Genomic DNA, 22,915 nt, shown 5'->3' on the forward strand with positions numbered 1-22,915 from the left:
TCTCAGGGGGGCAGATCCTGCAAAAACGTAGGCATGCGAACTTTACTCAACCGAATAGCAGTCAATGGCGGTAAAGTTACATACCTGCATAATTCTAGGCAGGATTAGGGCTTTAGTTTTCCTTGACTTTCTTTGCTACCCATTTTCTAGCTTCTGCTTCTTGGGTATGAATTTAGAAATCATGTAATATAGACTATCTGATGTGTGAAAGCAGAATGTGTAATACAGTACCCTTATACTGCAGTGGTACAAAATCAGAACCATTCATCCAATCTTCTTTGAACTCTGAAGTTTGGATAACGGGGTCCTGGATCAGAACCACCTGTGGTGGTGGTTATACAAAACCAAACCAGTCTCTGTTTTGTCCATCTCCGGATTTAATATCTTCTCAATTGTCTATATTATTGCACACAATATGACATAAGAAAACACTTAGGGCCCAAGTCCTGAGTTCAGTGGGAGTGGTACACCCAGAGGGTATTCAGAATCAGGCCCTTCCTGCCCAAATTGAAATCTGCCCTTCATCGTCAAATGGACAGGTGAGATTTTTAAAAGTACTTGGCCCTGGCCTAATTCTGCTCCCATTGCAGTTGGTGGAAGGCATCCTGCATTGGCCTAACTCTGTTTCTGTTCTATGTTCTTCTATGAGAGCAAAGTCAGATCAAAGCTGAGCACTTTTGAAAATCTCACCCCACAACTTCTGGAAAAGCTATATCCATATTCAAGTGAATTTGGAAGGAGCTAATATAAATACACGTGCAGCATGCAGTACACTGGGACGTGGAATTGGCTGAGCCCTCTAATTGCTACCACAATATAAATGATTAATAACAATAAAGAGACCATTAAGTGTCATTTCTCATTTTACGGGAATTGCTCGCTAAAGGGACAAATTCTGTCTCAGCTGTACGCTCAGCTCCCACTGAAGTCAATGGGGACCACATGTGCATCCCAGATCAGAATTTGTTCCAGAATGTTTTTCTAATGTAGCATCTTCTCCATGAACAAAGTCCTCTGGATGGCACATAAGCTGCCACAAGCTACAGCATACCAATTAGGTTCAGTTGTCAATTATACTCTTATAGCTGGTTGCAGATAGATATGAGTTTTGGGAGAGGACTGGAAGGAGACACAGATAGGCAATGCAATATGGAGCTTCTTACTGGCCGGTTGTTGGTTCAACCTGCAGTATGACCTAGTGGTCAGAGCACTATACTGGGATGCAGAACCCTTAGCTTCTATTCCCTAGTCTGCTCCTGGACAGCCTCTGTTTCCCTATCTGTAAAATGGGGATAATGATACTGACCATCTTTGTAAAGTGCTTTGAGATCTATGGTTTGTACAGCACCTAGCACAATGGGGTCCTGGTCCATGACTGGGGCTCCTAGGTGCTATGATCACATAAATAATATGGATGAAAAATGCTATATAAGAGCAAGGTATGTCTGAGGGTGCATGTGAAGTGTGTCTGTGGTCTTAGCTACTTTCCCTATGGACAGTTATCCATAGCACCAGCACAACCACACCTGGTAGTAACTGGCATTAATAGCAGTGGCCTCAACAGAGAGGCTGCCAAACTCTGCATGGGCATGAAAACGTAAACAGTCCCTACAGGTCAGGGGTGAGGCATACTTGCAGGGCAGGTTGGGAAGTTTGCACTATTGCTCCCTATTATGTAGCTAAATGGAAGTTGTATGTGTCCAGTGCAAACCATACAGCGTTTTTCAATAGCACTTACATGTAAATAGGGGTGGGGCGACAGCGACAGTAGGAACAAATTACCTGCAGTCATTAATTAACACAGGCAATCGGCCTTTCCCTTTAAACATCAGGATTAGCCAGATCACGTTGTCTACACTGGCCTGCGGTACAATGTGCAACATATTAGAATGCGGTATCAGCTGTGCTAATGTAGCATGGCATGGACATTTATTTTCAGGTCAAATCCCCATCATCTGCATAGTCTGCATTTGAATATTATCACAGGGACAAAGGAAGAAAAGGCAGGCTGAGTGCTGATGCACCCCAGGTATCTGCCCATTGTCAGGCGCTCTGCTCTTCCGACTGTTCATGTTATTTTCAACAGCTCGCTCCCCCAAGCCTAACAGGGCTTTCTCTCCCTCACAGCCAGAAGCTGAAATACCATGCTCTTGTCAGAAATCTTTATTATGGTAAAGATTCTACTTGTTAGATATTAATTATACTCAGCAAGAACAGATCCAGGAATCTGTTTTTCTCTGCTCGTGGATTTAATTGGCCAAGCTTTTCAGAGACGAGCTGCATGGTGCTGCATCAGAGATCTGTGTCGCCGACTTAGAGCACAATGGGCCTAATCCATGCTCATTTATATCCTCCCAGGGCCCTGCTTAAGTCAATGGAGGTGCAAAGGGTGTAAACCAGCACAGAATTTGGACCCAGGCTTGCTGATTTCATCCTTGTCTCCACTGGGAACATGCACCCTGTTAGAAAACCTGGTAACTAACATGTTATTAGAGAGAGAAGGTGGGTGTGGTAATATCTTTTATTGGACCAACTTCTGTTGGTGAAAGAGACAAGCTTTTCAGCTACACCGAGCTCTTCTTCAGGTCTGGGAAGAAGAAGAAGTCTGTCTGTGTAGCTCGAAAGCTTGCCTGGTCCACCAACAGAAAGTTGGTCCAGTAAAAGATATTACTTCACCCACCTTGGCTCTCTAATATCCTGGGACCAACACGGCTACAACAACACAGAAAACAGTGTTATAATTAGCATATTCTCAGCCTTAGAATGGTCAAGGACAGTTTTGTTTAAACAGGTGGTAGCTGGTTGTGGTCCACACTCAGTCCAAAACCATGTTTAATCCGGTGCTAGTTAATGCGCTTTCTAACACAATGCATAGACAAGGCTTGCCAGTGAACTACAAGAAAACAGAGTCCTGATCCAAATTCCACTAAGTCAACAGAAAGACTCCCATTGATTTCAGTGAGTTTTGAATCAGCCCCTAGATTATCTAGATAGCCAAAAACATTTTAGCCAGAAACATCCATTGATTTGTTTCACCGGTCTTGGTCACACACCCTTTTCTGCAGTGCTTCCACAGTGGATTCCACACTGGTAAACAATGACCAGCTGGAAAATGTTACATACCTTTATTTACACTCTTGTCTGGTTAGTAGCTATCTGGATAACTGACAGGCTGTCAGTTACATCACGATCTGAATAAATAAGAATAATAAAAGCATGCCCGGTATGCAGTGAATGACATGGCATGACCAGTTTCCTTCCTAACATGCAGTGTTAGCACTGTAACACTGCTATCCCATACTGCCTGGGCATAGGATAGACGATCCAAAACCCATTAAAATCAATGGGAGTCTTTCCATTGACTTCAATGGGCTTTGTGTCAGGCCCCTATTTCCTTGATATTCACTTTACTCTTAAGTGGAAGGAGACATTGCTTAAATGCCTATGTCTCCATGGAGTAGCTTCACTGAGATCTTTCTCGTTGTCTACTAAGGCCCTAACCTGCCACAGGCTCACGCGTAGTAAGTGATCTCTATAAATAGCATTTGTGGTTAGCAACCTGTATTGCTGGACTCAGTAAATCCATCAAAGCTTTATTAGGGCACCATCCCCCTTTTGTAGCTGCATTGCTAAATCCAACAGTAATAACTGATGCACACCTGGTAAAGCGAACTTCACAGATAGTGCACATGTATGGCTTTTCTCCTGTGTGGGTTCTCATGTGCCGTGGCAGCTTCCCTGCCCCCATGATGACTTTGTTACAGATCGGACACTGCTGAGATGCCTTGGGCTTTATCTTCCTTTCTTCCTCCAGGGGCCATGGAGGAAACACTCCTCCCAGGTGGGTGGCACTTAGAAAATTGAGATAAGCGCTATAGTCGTTCTCTGCCTTAATGTGCCCTAGGTGACCTCCTGGATTGCCAGCAAACATGTCCTTGAAGAAGTCATTAGGGAAAGGAGCCGGAGGGAGCTCCTCCTTCTCCTCCTCCTTAATCTTCCTCTTTTTGATCACCAGGTCCAAAGGGCCATTGTCCACTTGCTGCTCTTCTAGCTGGGAAAAGGAACTGAAATTTCCATGCCACAGGTGGGGAAAGAAGCCTGGTGTGAAGGGAGATAGGGCTGGCCTCCTTTCTGGAATGTTCGTTTTAGGGTACAAATTTTCCCTTAGTAATGACTCGATGGAAAAGTCTCGTATCATGCCCAAGTGGCCGGCAGAGCTATGGGCTGGGTAATGGTGTGGGAAGTCTCTAGGTGCTTCTGTGTATGTTTCTTCGGTAAGGTCAGACTTTGAAGGGCTTTGGTGACAGCTTACTTCTTGGACATCTGTGAGGTTCTCCTGATTCACAAAATCTTCCACTTCCTCCTCCTCCTCCTCCTCCTCTTCATCATCATCATCTTCTTCGTCATCATCGTCATCTTCATCCTCTTTATCATCTTCCTCTTCAGCTTCTCTGTCAGGCTCCATGATTTCAAGGCATACATTGATAATGCACTGGATCTCCAGCATCTTCGCTGCGTTGAGGATGTGCTTGACGTTTGAGGTGGTGATGGTGAGGGTTGAAGTGTAGGCAAACTCTAGGATAGCAGAAAGTGCTTCAGGCTTGACAAAGTCAATCTCGTAAACATAGGGCTGGTCTGTTAAAGTGCCAGTAGTGAAGAGTTTTTTAAAGTACTTGCTGCAGGCTGCAAGGACAGACCTGTGGGTCCTGTACTCCTGGTCCTGGACAATGAGGATGACATCACAGAGTAGACCATCGTGCCGCTGTTCATTTAAACCGCAAAGGACTTCACTGCTGTGATTTGGGAATGGAATCCCAATAAGATCTTCAATGCCATTGGCCATATTCTCATTTAGAGCCCTAGAACAAAATACAGACAGCAAGGAATTAGAGAGTAGGTCTCTGAGTATCCGTAAAGCTGACTGTGCCATGGTCACCTCTTATCTCAAACACTGTAACCTTCTTCTCTCCTGCTTCCCTACTTCTTACTTCTCCTCTCTCCAAAATGCTGCTCACAAAATCCACTGCTCCCTACACATTATGGAGCTATGTGAGATTCAAGCTCCTCAAAGCCTTCCATGATCTCTTCTCCACTTCCCCCTGTGCTCTCCACTTCCTTCTCTCAGTCTTCTCTCCCTTTGTCCCCTCTTTCCACTCTCAGTTTCAGGCCTGCACTCAGGCTGTTCCCTATGCCTGGGACAGCTTCCCGTTTCTTACCCCATTTGCCCTCTTTCCTCCTCCACATCCCTCCAGGAATCCTTTCCCACTGATTTCTCCCCAGTGATGTCTCCCACATCCTCCCAGACCCAATTTATTGCCCGTGTTTGCGTTGCTTGAATTACATGCTAAGCTCTTTGTGTTTTGCTAGGCACTATGACTATTTACATCACTATCTGAATAAATAAGAATAATAAAAGCATGCCCGGTATGCAATGAATGACATGGCATGACCAGTTTCCTTCCTAACATGCAGTGTTATTAGCGCTGTAACGCAGCTATCCCATATTGCCTTGGTATAGGATAGACGATCCAAGGGACATACACATGGAGAGCAAACAACAGCATGTTTGGGATGTCCTACTGAACAGAGAGCTAGGAGGACTGGCCAACTGGCTAAGCAGCAAACCCAGTTAAGTGATCCCATCACCTACAGTGCTTACAAAGGTGAGACATGGTTAGCTGCCATCATCAGTAACTGAGTATTAGCCATGTGGCTTGTGGGCACTGACCATGTTTAGAACCAACTGTGCAAAGAACTGGGGTCAAAGTTGCGGTGTGGATGTGCGGGGGTCTAACACTTACGGCTTTGCCTCTTTGATGCAACGGTTGTATCGCTCACATTTATCTCCAAGAGTATTATCAAATCCACTCTGCTACCGTTCAAAGGCCTCCACACCCACCCCACCCCCCCGTGCAGCTTGTTCTTCAAAAGGGGATTCGGAAGAAAAAAGCCTACACCCAAAACCGAAAACCTGATATTAATGGGTTCCCCCGAGTGTTATCTGTCAGATGTTTCCTCTTTCAAACGGTTCCAAAAGAGCCTCCACTTGCGATATCCCAGAAAACAGGAGACATTTCCTCCAGCTGGCTAGGGATATATTAACACTGTCACATGCAGAAGAGACTTCTAAAACAACCAGACTCACGTTGAATCTATTAACCCCTTGGGAACGCCAGAGACACACAAAGAGAGAGCGTTAATGCCATTTCATCCCCAAGGCCCCAACCTTGCAGTCCTCACTCAGGCAATACTCCCACTGCACAGTTACCAGTGCAGTTTATACCATTTTCTATGGGTAATTTTCCAAAGAAGCACAGGCAGGGGAGGACAATCGGGGGGACGGCTAACCCACTCCCCTGATGCTGGAAGGCCATAGACATGCTGGTGGATTGGAGGTTTCCCACCCAGCCTGCACTGGCTCCTCATGTTGCTGGATTTCTCCTGCAACCTGTTCCCCACCCCCTTGTCTCTTCTCTTCCATCCAGCCTCGAGATCTCTCTTCTTGCTTCCCCACATTCTATTCCCCCCACCCCTTCCTCATAATTTCCCCCCCTTTAGCTCTCTGATAGGCTGAGCACCTCTTCAGCTGCCATGTGGAGTACTAGGGTCCCTGCTGGCTGCCACTCCAACCCAGCACAGCACCTCCTGCTCCTGGGGTCATATAGCTGAGAGGGTGGGGCTGTGACTGGCTGAAGGTGGTTAGCCGGGGTAGCGGGGGGGGGGGAAGGGGAACTCAGCCATCAGAGCAGCAGCTGGGTCGCCTCCTTCTCCTCGCTGTTCCAGGATGTTGGCTTGAATTGGTTAGCAAACCCCTGGTCAAACCAAACCTGTTGGCTTTTCCTGAGGAAGGACAGCTGGATCTGACCCCCCTAAACGTTGACCAAACATTGCTTTTTGGATAGGAAAGCATCGGTGTGAACCCAGGGATCAGACTTTCCAGCGTGTCTCCCTGTGGGCAGGGGAATTCTCATGCAATGCTGCTTTCCTCCTCCCACCCAGGGAAGATCAATAACCAGCTGAGACCTTGTGGTTATCTCTCCCCTCCTTGCCCACCCCCATGCCCAACAAGCCATTGTTTGGTGGTTACTATGTGGGAGCTGGCAAGCCAAGGCCTTGGGAAAACGATGACATCGCTACTAAGCACAAAACAGCTGCCTCGGGACTACCTCCAGCCCTAAGTCACTTTTTAGCGCAAGCCAGCCTGCTCTCCAAGGCCTGTTTTGGAGCAGGCAAATCCCCCACGTCCTCGAGAACTCTTGTTTATATGCAGGGCTGTTCTTTCTACATGAAACAAAAGTCATCGCAGAAAACGGTCAGCCCGTGTGAAAGCACTGCCAGTTAGGAGAGTGCTATACTCTCACTGCAAAAATCTATAGCCATGTAGCACTTCACTCTTGTCACCATACTGTGGCCTCTTGGTGACAGTGGGGATAGAACTGAGTTCCATCTGCCTCAAAAACATAGGCCCCTTCCACTTGAGCTACAGGAAAACCTCTTTCACTACACAGAATAGCACTGATGACATGAGTAGCAGGGAGTGGTGCACATGCATCAGCTAGTTACGGTGCAGTGCTGACACATCTTCCCTCCCGGAATCCCAAAGGGCTTTAAATGCATCTGTGAACTGGGACACAGAACACTGCTACCATCATCCCCATTTTACAGACAGGGAAACTGAGGGACAGTGAGCGTGATTGCCCTAAGCCGGTAACTTTTTGTCCGAGCTGGAAATAAAATCCAGGTTACCTGGTTTCTGGTTAAAAGACTTTACTGCCAGATGGGACAATTATGACAATCTAATCTGACCCTGTGTGTCACACAGGGTGTAGAACCTCACACAGGAATTTCCGCGTCAGCCCCGTAACTTCTGTTTGAGCTACAGCACCTCTTTTAGAAAGATATCCAGTCTTGATTTAAAGGCTGAAAGTGATGGTTGTAACACACTGGCTTGTATGTAGGACGGAGTGAATGATTTTGCTCTGAAGAGGCTGGCCAAAAAGAGAAAACAGGACCTAATTCTACAAGTAGCTACAAGAGGCTTTGGTTAGCTCAAGTGACTGAAGCTCGTGTTTTAGATCTGAAGAATAAGGGTTCTCATCCGAGATCCCTTGATGTGTGTCTGATCCAGCCTGATCCATGTCTGTTGTTTGCAACAAATTGATTCGTTACACAGTTTTGGGCTTAACCATGTTCAGCTAACTAACTTTCCTCACAATTAACCCAGCAGATCCCATATGACATGCTACAAAATAGCCGTTTAAAGTAGCCATTAAAAAAAAGTAAATCCGCCAAGTCATCCAAGCAGGTGTAAGATAATAAATAGCTTTAAAGGTGGCTGCAAAGAGATGACTTCCTTCTTAGGTATTTGCATCCTAATAACAGTTATAGGGAATGACATTTCCTTTGCCGCATTATCTTTTAACGTTTTGTTTTAAAGAAACACCATCATCTTAAAAATTACATTTGTCTAATGTTTTTTAACCTACAATTGATAACCACCAAGATCACTGTAACGGAGAGAGACTGGAAGAACATATATCAGGTTGTTTCTGCGATGTATTTCACAGCACACTGTGTGTAGTCAATCTCACTGTATCTCCCGGACAGTCAATCAGTTTTCCCTATTTGTGCAGGTCTTTCATGTAGCAGCAAGGAAGAGAGAGAAACAATTCAAAGATAGGGGAAATGTGATTGTAAAACTATAAAAGTTAGCAGGGGAATGGAGGGGCAGATGTTGTACCTGAAACTACTTATAACTCACTTTTTGGAAAGAGACTAGATTTCATTTACTTTAACACTGCATTTCTCTCAAGCTTCATTCTGTTTCTGCTTTACCAAAAGCATGCAGGAAAGCTGATAACATTTCAGGATCCTGGCAGAGTTGAAGGGGAGCCATGTAATTTAAATTTAAAAAATGTATGTAAGTTTGTAGAAAGGGCACTCTTATCCAGCCTGGTAGTTTGACAGCTGTGCAGTTCTGCACTGCTATACAGGACACCAATCCTAGAAATGACCTTAAGATTCTCATGCCCCGGGGGGAACTGACACAAGCTGGAAGCGTTCTGAAGTTGACGCTTTCAGCTAAACGCTTTCCTTCCTAAAGCTCCCCTCCTATTCCCGCCTCTTTCACCCCCACCCCAATTAAAGGGTGTTTTCTCCAAGAATAACAGATCCAAAAATAGAATCAGCAGCCTCAGCACGTATTCCAAACGATGAATGCCACCCCTTTAAAGAAATGAAAGCGTGCACACACAAAGGAAGTGGGAGAGTGAGAGACCAAAAACTGATTACATGGAGTTTAACAGAAAAATACATTTTATAATAGAAAATTATAGCATTGTAAAAATAGTGGGTAGGCCGCCTAAAATAACTGCATTCCAATTAAGCTCTGAGTGATATCTCCGAATACTCTATTTATGAGAGTGCTCAATACTCATTCATCATTTTATTACAACAAAAGCTCAGCTTCTAAAAGCATAATTCTATAATGATAACATGTTGCATGTACAGGACTAAATTTTCTCCCTGGTGTAAACAGGTGCATTGCCACCCAGGGAGCCCTGTGCCCTGAAGAATGGCTTGTATTAAAAAGGGTCTGACTCCATTGGGAGTACTCATATGAGTCAGGGCTGGGCTCTATAGTACCCAAATCTCAAAAGTAATAATACATTCAATGTTCACCTTAGCACCTATAGATGCTTCACAAACTGATTTCTGGCTGAAAGATTTCTCCTGCAAGAATGCAAGTGATTTGGAATAAAGGAAGCTAAGGGGCTGCAGGCAATTTCAGACAACTGTGGGATGAGAACCAGCATCACTTCACTAACAGGCAGTATGGTTAGTGGTTAGTGCACTGGGACTCAGGAGACCTGGGCTCTGTTCCTCACTCTGCACCGACTGTCTGTCTGACGTTGGGGAGGTCACTTAGGCCCCAATCCTCCCATGGGAGTTAGGCACCTAAGCACCTTGAGGATCTGGGCCTTAGGCCAAAAGTGGCCAATTTGATGGCAGCTGTAGGGGCTCTGAAAATCAGGCCACTTATGTAGATGCCTCATGGATCAAAGGCATAGCCAAGTCTGAAAATAGGGCCCTTACTCTATATGCCCCAGTTAAACTAATTTCCCTAACTATACCATGGGGTGAATAATACCGCTCCATCTTTGTAAAGCACATTATGATCCTCAGCTGGAAGGTACTAACCAAATGTTTATTTTATACTAGATACAGGGTTTGTAAAGGCAACTTAGCAGAAGCCATAATATCTACTGTGGCTAACTGCATTTGTGGTACACTGTGCTTTACTGTTCCAAAGGTGTCAGTGTGCATTAGAAGTGATGCAAAGAAGCTTCATCTCCAAGCAAGGTCAGCAGTAATGCTCTCATGGGCAGGACGCTGAATGCCAGGCAGGCCTTCAATCTTCCCTGGCTGTCAAGGTACCTTTCCCCACTTCTGCTCCACAGTCCAGGCCTCTCCAAAAGCAAAGTCTGCTGCGTCAGAGCCCAGCATTCATAGTGGCTGGGGGGATTTTTTAATTCTGATTTAAGAGGGAGCAGGGTGGGGACTACCTGAGCCATTTGTGAAATTGCTACCATCAGCAATTTCTGGTCCGTTTGATCTGGCTTGGGTCTGAAATTCAAGTCTGCGATGGGAAACCCCACAGGCCATTAATCTGCTGAGACACCCACTGCCCTCAGGTTTCAAAGCATTCCAGATGAGGCGGACTTTGGCTCGGGAACCTCCTGCACCCCCTTCAGAGCAATAGCAGTCAAAGCCCCCCACCCTGCCACACAAACACAGGCAGAGCTGGCGGTGAAGGCTAGCGATTGTCTCTCCTTTCAGCACGCAGAACTCCAGCCAAGCCGCTGATTGTAAACCTGCCCTAGCCACACCCTAGAAGCTATATTTGTGAAAGTGCAGCCAAGCCCATGTCTTGGCTCTGACGATCACAGCTTTGCAGTCTACTCTTTAAAAGATTTTCTTTTGGTCATTTGCTTCCCACTCCTCCTTTTAACTTTTGACTCTCCACTGTAAATTATGCCATAGAGAAAACAAGAATGCAGAAAAAAGAGACCTCAGAGTGAGAGAGAGAGAGAGAGAAATGCCCATTTAGCATTTGGATCATTTAAAAAGAAATAATACAAATTATGTCAGAATGCACTAATGTTAATATTAGACAACAGGAATGTTTCTTCCCTGCCGAAGCAGTCGTGGTACAAATGGTCTGGACTCTGAGAGGTGAAATGAAAGTCTAGGTTATTCTGCAGAGTCTGCCAAATAGGTGATAATGAGACATCCCACTTGTGTTCTTCAAGATTGTACATTCATCGTTAATGGTACCTGGTAAATCATGGACGACTAAATTGCTCAGTGTTGTGAAAGGGTACTTGGAACTGGTCCATTTCCTTAGTTATGTTAAGAAGATTTATTTTCCTTCAAGGAGGCTGAGCAATGAACTGGCTAGTGTGTTTGAGTATAATGCCCTCTAATGGATGGAATCGGCATTGATCACCCATGTCTCATAAGCCCTATACAGCTAATAAAAATAAAAATAACTGCGGGGGGGGGGGGTCTCATTGAGGTCAAGTGATCAGAGGCTATGTTAGAAGCAGGAGGATGTGAGTTCTATCCCTGCTACCACCAAGAGCTTCAGAGTGGCCCTGATATGCAAAAGTCCTAGGTAGCTGTTGGTTTGTTCTGCTCTGTCAGAATTCAAAACTTCCTCTGAATTGTCCCAAAGCTTGGGGTGTTGACATGCAGGGCTTTGGGTTGTTCCCTCAAAGTTCAGTGCTGAGTTGCTTTGGGCTAATCTGCAGGATGTATCCATCTTCAGTAGCACTCTAGCACCAGGCCAGGCCATTGCTCCCAAAGTGGAGCTGTGAAAATGCCAATAACTGACTACGAGCAGCTCTGTGTGACTAACTCTGTGTGAGCGGCATACAGGCTAAACAGCACCACTTCAGCATTCTCCTCTGTTATCTTCTCCGCCATCTTCACCATCTCTGGGGGACCACACCCTGGGAAGCCAGACACTAGGCAGAGATAAAAGGCTGCCAGGAGGAATTCAAATACAATGCACAGCATGTGTTACAGCAAAAAGCTGCAGCAATGGCTTGGCTTGGCTCAGGAGCACTGTCAAGGCTGGCAGACTTCACATGAGACTCTTCATCCATGTGCCATGGCTTGTGAGCCCTGCATCCCTCCACTTTGCCTGTCTGGTCCAACCTTAGAAGCAGGCAGGGTATAAAAACAGTACACAGCATCCCCATGTGTTCATGCCCACAATAGCTGAGCCCCATCTCAAAAAAGATATATCGGAATTGGAAAAGGTTCAGAAAAGGGCAACAAAAATGATTAGGGGTATGGAACGGCTCCCGTATGAGGAGAGATTAATAAGACTGGGACTTTTCAGCTTGGAAAAGAGATGGCTAAGGGGAGATATGATTGAGGTCTATAAAATCATGAATGGTGCAGAGAAAATAGATAAGGAAGTGTTGTTTACTACTTCTCATAACACGAGAACTAGGGGTCAACAAATGAAATTAATAGGCAGCAGGCTTAAAACAAATAAAAGGAAGTATTTCTTCATACAACGCACAGTCAACTTGTGGAACTCCTTGCCAGAGGATGTTGTGAAGGCCAAGACCATAACAGGGTTCAAAAAAGAACTAGATAAATTCATGGAGGATAGGTCCATCAATGGCTATTAGCCAGGATGGGCATGAATGGTGTCCCTAGTCTCTGTTTGCCAGAAGCTGGGAATGAGTGACAGGGGATGGATGACTTGATGATTACCTCTTCTGTTCATTCCCTCTGGGGCCCCTGGCATTGGCCACTGTCCGGAAGACAGGATACTGGGCTAGATGGTCTGACCCAGTAGGGCCATTCTTATGTTCTTCTGATTGGGGGACTGTATTCATTTTTTATTTATAAAATGCATCTGTCTGTCTATCTTCATACTTGCCCAAATTCTGCCTCTCTAGCCATCCATCCAGTCTAGGCAGGGCAGGTTCAGTATTGAATCTCTAAAACTGTCCCTTTAAATACACAATGCTTAAAACTCCAACTGCCTGACTCTTTGGTGGAAGCTTGCAATTTTCAAACGTAATTGCATGCTTGCATGTAATATTATTATAATACAGAGCATTTTATTTGCAAAAACAATTGTCCAAGAATTCCCTTTTCCAAATTTATATTTCCTGGCTTCTTGTTTGCTATAATTTTACCCCTCAGATCCTGTGAGTGCTGACAGCTGTTTAGTTCTGGGAGCATTTTTTTTTTGAGAAGATGGCAATTAGATAGAAACCAGTTTGTCATGAGATGTTCTTCTGTCAGTGAATATTCCTCCAAGAGACCACATCCTACAGAATACATTCTGTGCATCAAGGCAAAACCACCAGCGGAGTGAGATGTTACCCACTGGTCACAGCACTCCTGCTCATTCTGAATTCTGTGTTCCGTATAAAAGAGCCTTAGACTGCATCAGATCATCATCTGCTAGCAAGTGTCAAAATTATACTTCCTGGCAAAACCAAAGTTTCTTGTGATTTCTTCCCGCCCTTCCCCCTCCTTCCCCCCCCCGATTCACTGCTAATTCAAAAGCATCAAAACATTCTCCAGACATAAGGACAAATCATTTTTCAGTGGAAGCAGATGGGCCATCATTTTGGACCCAAATTCCACCCAAACCCAGTCACACCTGGTCAGTGTGTGACACTGACACTATGTGGTCCCAACTGAACAAGGGGTTAAACTCAGCTAACTTTCACCCTCCCCGTACCCCAGCATGAAGGGGAAGGGCTATACATTGGCTGCTTGGTTATGGTCCATGCGAAGGTTATGGTCCATACCCAGAAGTCAGAGATCTGGGATGAATCCCCAGCTTCAGTGGGGGAATTTCTCTCTCTCTCTCTTTTTTTTTACTCGTGTTTACTTGCTTTGCTTTTCTCATTAAACAATGTCCCTTGAGGAGAAGATATTGCTGATTATGTTCTCTCTGCTGAGTCTTGTCACTGTTCTACACACCATCAATCATTCTCAGTTACCGAAATTTAGAAATCCCGCATCAGCAAGTTTCAGGTCTAAAACCCCAAGTATAGATGCAGTAGAGAAACGAGTCCCACCTCATCAGCAGGTCCCCGATGTGCCGAAGCACTCTGCCTAGAATGTACCTTTCTCACACTGGCTTTGGCTTGTATCGTCCTGTCGCTGTCTGCCTAGCTCCTTGGGCAGGGAGCTGCTCTATATTCGCCACGCTTCACCGACGACTATGCAATGCTGGGGACGCTGGTTGTGCCCCATAAATAACAATAATAGGGGCAGTTCCATCGTCCTGGCTCTGCCATTTGGGGATGTGCCCCTCATTCCAAAGCCTTTCCTCCCGTGTCAAACTTGACAGCTGGATGTAGAAGTGGCTGGACTTTCTGAATGCTCCCCCTTATATGGTTCCTTTTGCAGACAGGGTTGTTTCCCAACTCTGCCTGTCCCTTTGCATCGCTCCCTGCTACATCAATCAGCCCATAAAGGTATGATTTTTTATTTGTGCATCGTGGTAATGAGGCAATTAAGATGTGCATGCGAGAGTAGGCTAATCTGTCAAACTGCAGCAGCCACCTTCTAAGAGATACGCTAACCGATGCTTAATAATTCCTGGTCATCACATTCAGTATTAGCTATGCCATTGTCTGGGAGAGGTGGGCGATTGTGGGAATGGGGACTCTGGGGATCTATTCCCAGCTCTGCCTGTGACTTGTTGGGTGACCTCAGGCAAGTCAGTTCATCTCTCCTGCCTCAGTTTGCCCCTCTGAACAAATAGGGCTAAGCACATGTAGCTAGGTAGATTGCAGTGGATAATTAATATAATACTTAGAAGAAAGGTGCCACAGAAGTGATATGAACAATCATCGGATGACAATTTTCATAAGTATGGGCCAGATTGTCACTGGGTGTAAACAGGTGTCACGGCATGAAGCGACACTGATTTACACCAGATAAGAAGCTGGCCCTCTGTCCTTCAAAAGCTAAAATGACAAAGCTTCCCTTGTCCCTTGCTTTCTACAGCCTCCCAAAATGCATCTCTTCCCTTGCAGAAAAGTAGCTCGGAATCTTAAAATGCACACTACGAAAGATGTAAGTTTTTATTTAAAAAAAAAAACAAACCCCAAAAAGGCAAATATTTCCTTGAGCACACCTCCCTTCTGAACATCTTGTCTCCAGGATAGCCTATTATTAAAACCACCCACCCTAATACCTACTGTTTTTCCCTTAAGGCAAGAAGGTGGTGCAGAAAGCACTACCTGCCTGTTTTTCACTTACCCGCTGTATGATTGAAACGACAAAGAAAAGAAATGGGATACAACATCGTCCCACTCACAGCATAAGAATCAGATTTTTAAAGGGACTGATCAAACAAAAAGACAGAGGTTTTTTGAAGGGGGGGGAGACAGACGTGGAAAGCTGCATTTAAATCAGCATATTGCTAGATGCACTACCACAAATTTTATTGCTGGGTTGGAAGAGAGCAGTCTAAAGATACTGTAATAATATAGCCCAGCCTCCCCCACAAAGACCAGTTTATCTTTTTTTCCCCCATGCAGGATGTAATAAACTCAAGGCTCATCCACCCGATTATTTAGGTCAAGCAAAATGAATTTTAAAGTTTTGCTCACAGGCTTTACCATCGGGGAGGGTAGGGGAAGAGGAAATAGAGACACATGAAATAATGCATTTGAAAGAAAGGAAGAGAAAGCATCAGGTCAGCTAGGGGAGACCCTTCTTTTTTTTACCCTGCTGCAATGGGAAAAGCATTCAGTCTGCTTCTAACCTGCAACAGGCGCAGAATGAGTCTGGCAGTTGCAGGCCAGTTGCTGAAGTCCTGATCCTGTGACCAATATCACATGGCTGGCCTCTGCACCCAGGCACAGCCCCAGTGAATGGGTACAGGGGTCCAACCACATAGAGTCAAGCGCATGATTATAGCCTTGTATGGCAAGCTCTTTGGGGCAGAGCTCTCTTTTCCTGTGTGGACTGGGACCAGTGGACACTGCTGCAATAATAATAGTAATTAATAATGGGTGTGGTCACATCACATAAACTTCCATCACTAATTGGCACCACTGGCCAAAGATTGAGTGGCCCAGGAGATGTCGGGGTTGAACATGCTGGTGGAGCAGTATGGGTGAGATCATACTACAACTGTCTGTATCAGACCTGTCCTTTACTTTCCAATGCCTTCTTCCTGGCCTTTCTCCTGAGCTTAAATTCACTTTGCAGGAAGGCAGGGTATTCAGGGGATGGGAACCCCCAGCATCGCTGGAGTAAAGGGTTTTAAAGTCAACTCTGAAAAGTTACTATGCAAATCTGGCACCTTCTCACTCAACCCTTGCTTCTTAATGTGTCTCTTCACAATCCAATCTGCTGACATTTAAGACAAAAATAACTGTGTATTATATTTTAATCCTGTTAGCCCTGCAGAGCCAACACAGCTGAGAGAGAGAGCGCATAACCTGGATACGATTCCCTCTTTCAGTTTCATAGCTTTTACGGGCAGAAGGAACCATTATGGACATCTAGGCTGACCTCCTGCATAATACAAATCAAAGAACTTTACCCAGTATTTCCTGCATTGAGCCCATCACTTCTGTTTGAGCTACAGCATATCTTTTAGAAATCTGTCCATTCAATGACTGCAAGCAATGGAGAATCCACCATTTTCCTAGGCAAGCTATTGCAATGGTTAATTGGTTCTTGTGCATCATCTTCATTGTGCACACTGTTTTTGTACACCATCAACAGAACGGTTTCCTAAGATCCAGTGACAGCTCTGCAAATGCAGTGAAAGTAGCAAGGTAAAACAGATGTCGCCGAAGGCATCATTTGACCTGCAGGACCTTTTTCACAGTTGATGATGCACCAAGGGAAGAACTCACATGGACTCTCGTAGCCTAGCCTGAGTGATCTGGGCTGCGCATTCAAAAACACCTTTCTAAATGGTAAACAGCATGTCTGATATGGAAGTAATTGACATACAAACAACATGGAAGCCCACAGCACTGTTTTAACATAGTCATTTTTTAGAGTAGACCCTTATATATATATATATACACACACACACACACCCCACCCAAAAGCATAGATATATACTTTACACACACACAAACTATGTTAAAAGAACATTATTTTCTGTCCATCTCAAGCAACTCTCATCGTAATACCCAAAATAAAGTATAGGCTATTTATAAGACAGCCTTACATTTTTATCCTGCCACTGAAATGCAGCCACCTCTGCAGCGGAGTGTGCAGCTGTGTTACCATGCACAACAGCAATGCACTGCAGTGTAGGACAGGAAATGAAGAAAGGTAGCCTACTCATCTGGGATTCCATGGAGAAATGTAGATAGGCAGAATCTAATTACCCAAATTGGAATCAGAACAGGACAGCGGGGTGAGGATCTCTGTTCTTTTGAAAAGCACAGCGTGACCTCAAAAGAACGCAGTTGGTCAGAGCTTTGACTGTCTCTCTCATCCAAACGATGACATTGTTAATTGCTTTTCAGTTTTAATGACTATGATTCAGTCCAGTTTTCTAACATCATCGAAAAATTATGCATGTAGAGTAGACATAAGGCATGTCAATATTGGAGAAGATCTGGTTTTTCTATTATAACAGCACCTTGGAAGTATCACGAGAACTATTTGTTAAAGACGACAAATAGTGATTACAAATGCCACTCATTCATTCACTAAGGTGTGGAGACAAATGTATCTGCTGTGCCCTTCATGAATTCATCTTTTGGAATCTTTAAAGGCTCGTTAAAATGATGATGCAACAAATATTACACATGTGCAAATGAATCTATCACCAGCAGATGATCCGGTGTGATATACAAGTTACACACAAGATATGCCACAAATAAGGCCAAAGATGATCTGAAGATAAAATCAGAGGAACAGCAAATTATGAGCCAAAACCTGCTCAACTCACACAAAAAAGGGTCTGATCTTGCAAGAGGCTGGTCTGGTCTTACGTTCCAAGTGTCCCAATTACCACGGGCTGCAGCCGGATTTGGGGGGCGCTCAGTAACAAACAGTTGAGGTTACTTGAGTAAAGGTCATGCATTTTTGCAAAAGTTCCCCATGTTTCTATTTATTTTAGTTGGTGTCTATTCTTTCATCTGCGCATGGAGATTTACATGTGCAATTCCAATGAACATTCGTCTATCCTCTCCTAGGGTGCCCCTCACCTTGATATCAGGCAGTTGTCTGAAAATCTTGCATGCACCAATGATGGCTTACCGCTACATATATTTCTCATTAACAATCATTAAAATCAAAGAGAATCAATGTATAATACAGTTAGAGCAAATGCTATGAAAATTTTGGGTCAGATCACCAGCTCTGCCCCCATCTCCTTTGCATCAGTCCATAGGCATGGCACAGTGGCTTCAACAGCTAACTGGGGATTCCCCTTACACGGGGGAATCCCCAGGTGGCATAAAGCTGGCATAATACTAGAGGGTGTGCCTGGAGCACCATGCTGTGGGCTGTTACCAGCTGTCATAATTAAAGCTGCTCTATTCATGATGGGCACACAAAGGCTGCTCTAAGTTATGAGCCCATCATTGGCATAAAGGTGCCATAATACCCATCCAGGATCTAGCCCTGGACTCTCCCAGTCACTCAAAAGTTCCATTGGAAGAATGCAAGCCTGAGATAATGCAGACGGGAGTTCCAGCAGCAATCCTGTACACTTCAGTGCCTTCCATAATTGAAGGTTTATTTTTTCATATTGGCTCCATCTTACAGGTTTGCTTTAATTACCCCACACGCTTGCTAATTTCCAAGTTTATATAAATCTCTGAAATCAGTGCCTGTGGGTCACTTCTGTTACACAGCTTGAGGAAGTCTGAGATCCACTTTGCAAGGGACATTCAATGCACTGAACAGTGTTTTGGCAAAGAGTGGTCAGGCAGATAAATGATACCAACCGTGCACATAAACATGAACAATTAGTGGAGATATGTGTGTATTAGAGCCAGATTCCAGATGGTGCGCCAAGGGCTGCATCTACTCACAAGTAAAGATACAAAATTAATAAAATCCACTTTGGGGGCGAGGGGTCAGTGTTGACTGGATTCAGCAATGACTGGTCATTGCCACATCCATCCAAAGCGCTTTTTCTGCTGATAGCCAGACCACCCAGGGCCGAGTCAGCTCAGCTCCCCCAGGCAGAACAGCAGAGTCTCAACATGTGAATGAGACAATGGTGTTGGGAGGAGGGATTTAAGTTTACCAGGAACTGGGGGGTCTTTTGGGAAAGGAGGAGGCTATACAGGAAGGATGGGCTCCACCTAAACCAAAACAGAATCAGACTGCTGGCATGTAAAATTAAAAAGGTTGTAGAGGATTTTTTAAACTAAAGGCTGGGGAAACCCAACAGGTGTGGAAGAGCACGTGGTTTGGACAAACAAATCCCTTAGGGGAGGATTTATTAAAGGAGATACTCTATATCCTAGTAACGAGGAGAGGACAGAAGCTGATGAAGGTGGGAACTGAAGAGAAATGGTTAAATGAAAAAGATCCCATTCAATAACATCAATTACAATTACATGAAGGCACACAACTAAATATTGACAAATGTTATAAGTGCTTGCATACAAATGCTAGAAGTCTGAACACTCAGATGGGTGAACGTGAATGCCTGGTGTTAAATGAGGATATTGATATAATGGGCATCACAGAAACTTGGGGAACGATGATGATAACCAATGGGACACGGTAAGATCAAGGTACAGAATATCTTGGAATGGCAGAGTTGGTTGTACTGGTGGAGGGGCACTATATGTGAAAGAAAGCAGCGAGTCAAATATAGTATAAATCCTAAATGAATCAAACTGCACCACAAGATCTGTATGGATAGAAATTCCATGCTTGAATAATGAGAGTATAGCACAGATGTGGGAAAACTATGGCCCACGGGCCACATCCGGCCCGCGGGACCATCCTGCCTGGCCCTGGAGCTCCTGGCCCCGAAGGCTAGCCCCCGGCTCCTCCCCCACTGTCCCTCCTCCCCCGCAGCCACGCTGCCGCGTGGGCAGCACTCTGGCCCGCTGCTCCTCCCGGGCAGCGCGGGTGGCATAGCTGCGAGCTCCTGCCGCTCTGAGCGGCATGGTAAGGGGGTGGCAACGGCAAGCGCGTGCGTGGCGGTGGGCAGGTTAGGTAGGAGGTTCTGGGGGGCAGTCAGGGAACAGGGAGCGGTTAGATGGGGCGGAGGTGCTGGGGCGATCAGGAGTCGGGGAACAGGGCGGGTTGGATAGGGCGTGGGAGTCCTGGGGGGCCTGTCGGGGACCGTCAGGGGAGAGGAAATAGGAGGGGTTGGATAGGGGGTGGGGTCCCGGGGGGCGCGGCTTGGGGCGTGGGGTTCTGGGAGGGGGTGTCAGGGGACAAGGAGCAGGAGGGTTGGATGGGTGGAGGGTTCTGAGGGTGGCAGTCAGGGAGTGGGAAGTGGGAGGGGGCCAGGCTGTTTGGGGAGGCACAGTCTTCCCTACCCGGCCCTCCATACAGTTTTGCACCCCGATGTGGCCCTCAGGCCAAAAAGTTTGCCCACCCCTGGTATGGCAGTAGAAATATACTACAGGACGGTGGTTGTGAGATGCTCAGGGAGATCAGAGAGGCTACAAAAACAGAATCCCTGATAATAATGGAGGATTTCAACTATCCCGATACTGAGTGGGAGCATGTCACTTTTGGACGAGATGTACAGATAAAATTTCTAGACACCATTAATGATGCTTCTTGGAGCAGCTAGTCCTGGAACCCGAAAGAGGAGAGGCTTAGTCCTAAGTGGAGCACGGGATCTGGTCCAAGAGGTGAATATAGCTGAACCACTTGATAATAGCGACCATAATGTAATTAAATTTAACATCCTCATGGGAGAGGGGGAATACCAAAGAAACCCACCACGGTAGTATTTAACTTCAAAAAGGGGAACTACACAAAAATGAGGAAGCTGGTTAAATGGAAATTAAAAGGAACAGTCACAAGAATGAGATCCAGCAAGATCCATGGAAACTATTTTAAAACACAATAGAGGCTCAAACTAAGTGAATACCCCCAAATAAAATAACAACAACAGAAAGAGGACCAAAAAATGCAACCATGGCTAAACAACAGAATAAAGGAAGTGGTTAGAGGCAAAAAGGCATCCTTTAAAAATTGGAAGTCAAATCTTACTGTGGAAAATACAAAGAACATAAACTCTGGCAAGTGTAAAAGTATAATTTGGCAAGCAAAAAAAGAATTTGAAGAGCAACTAGCAAAAGACACAAAAACTAACAGGAATTTTTTTTTAAGTGCATCAGAAGCAGGAAGCCTGCCAAACAATCAGTGGGGCCTCTGGACAGTCAAGGTGCTAAAGGAGCACTTAAGGACGACAAGGCTGTTGATGTCTCTAACACAGGCTGACACAAGATAATGGATTCTTGGCATTGGTCTTCACTGCAGAGGATGTGGGGAAGAGCTTCACACCTGAGCCATTCTTTTTAGGTGACAGATCTGAGGAACTGTCCCAGACTAAGGTGTCAGTAGAGGTGGTTTTGGAACAAATTGATAAATTAAATAGTAATAAGTCCCTCAGGATGAGATGGTATTCAACAAGAGCTCCAGAGGCAATCCTGGCAATTACAGCCCAGTAAGACGATCTTCAGTACCAGACAAATTGGTTGAAATTATAGTAATGAAGAGAATAAGTGAAACACAGACGAACATGATATGTTGGGAAGAGTCAAGGGACTTTTGGGCTTTTGTAAAGGGAAATCATGCCTCCCCAGTCTATTAGAATTTTTGACGGGAGTCAACTAGCATGTGGACAAGGATGATCCAGTTGATATAGTGCACCTGGACTTTCAGAAAGCCTTTGACAAGGTCCCACACCAAAGGCTCTTAAGCAAAGTAAGCAGTCATGGGATAAGAAGGAAGGTCCTCTCTTGGATGAGTAACTGATTACAATATAGGAAACAAAGGGCAGAAATAAATGGTCGGTTTTCAGAAAGGAAAGAGGTAAATAGCAGGGTCCCCCAAGAACCTGTACTGGGACAAGTGCTTTTCAACATATTCATAACTGATCTGGAAAAGTGGATGAATTGTAATGTGGCAAAATTTGCAGATGATACAAAATTACTCAAGATATTACGTCCAAAGCTGACTGCAAAGAGTTACAATGGGATCTCACAAAACTGGGAGACTGGGTGGCAAAATGGCAGATGAAATTCAACGTTCATAAGTGCAAAGTAATGCAAGTTGGAAAACAAATCCCAACTATACATACAAAATGATGGGGTCTATCACTCAAGAAAGAGACCTTGGAGTCATCGTGGATAGTTCTCTGAAAACATCTGGTCAGTGTGCAGTGGCAGTCAAAAATGCTAACAGAATGTTAGGAACCGTTAGGAAAGGGATAGACAATAAGACGGAAAATATCAGTGCCACTATATAAATCTATGGTACGCCCACTCCTTGAATACTGTGTGCAGATGTGGTCACCCCATCTCAAAAAAGATATATTAGAATTGGAAAAGGTACAGAGAATAGCAACAACAATGATTAGGGTATGGAACAGCTTCCATAAGAGGAGAGATTAAAAAGATTGGGACAGTTTAGCTGAGAAAATAGATGACTAAGGGGTTATACGATAGAGGTCTATAAAATCATGAAAGGTGTGGAGAAAGTGAATAGGGAAGTTTTATTTACCCCTTCACATCACACAAGAACAAGGGGTTGCCCAATGAAATTGATAGGCAGCAGGTTTAAAACAAACAGTACTTAACAAAATGCACTGTCAACCTGTGGAACTCATTGTTGGGGGTGTTGTGAAGGCCAAAAGTATAATTCAAAAAAGAGTTAGGTAAGTTCATGGAGGATA

At 44.9% G+C, this 22,915-nt stretch overlaps 1 protein-coding gene across 1 annotated transcript in view; it reads right to left on the reverse strand.

The window, feature by feature from the left end:
- Positions 1–22,915, reverse strand: part of ZBTB7C (zinc finger and BTB domain containing 7C) — a 129,764-nt gene that overhangs the window by 14,156 nt on the left and 92,693 nt on the right. Inside the window, exon 2 of the mRNA XM_074952339.1 lies at positions 3,660–4,859. Coding sequence (XP_074808440.1) covers positions 3,660–4,843 — 1,184 coding nt within the window. The 5' untranslated portion in view covers positions 4,844–4,859. The remainder of the gene's footprint in view (positions 1–3,659; positions 4,860–22,915) is intronic.

This window comes from Natator depressus, chromosome 5, assembly GCF_965152275.1.
Source record: "Natator depressus isolate rNatDep1 chromosome 5, rNatDep2.hap1, whole genome shotgun sequence".
Lineage (NCBI taxonomy): Eukaryota > Metazoa > Chordata > Testudines > Cheloniidae > Natator > Natator depressus.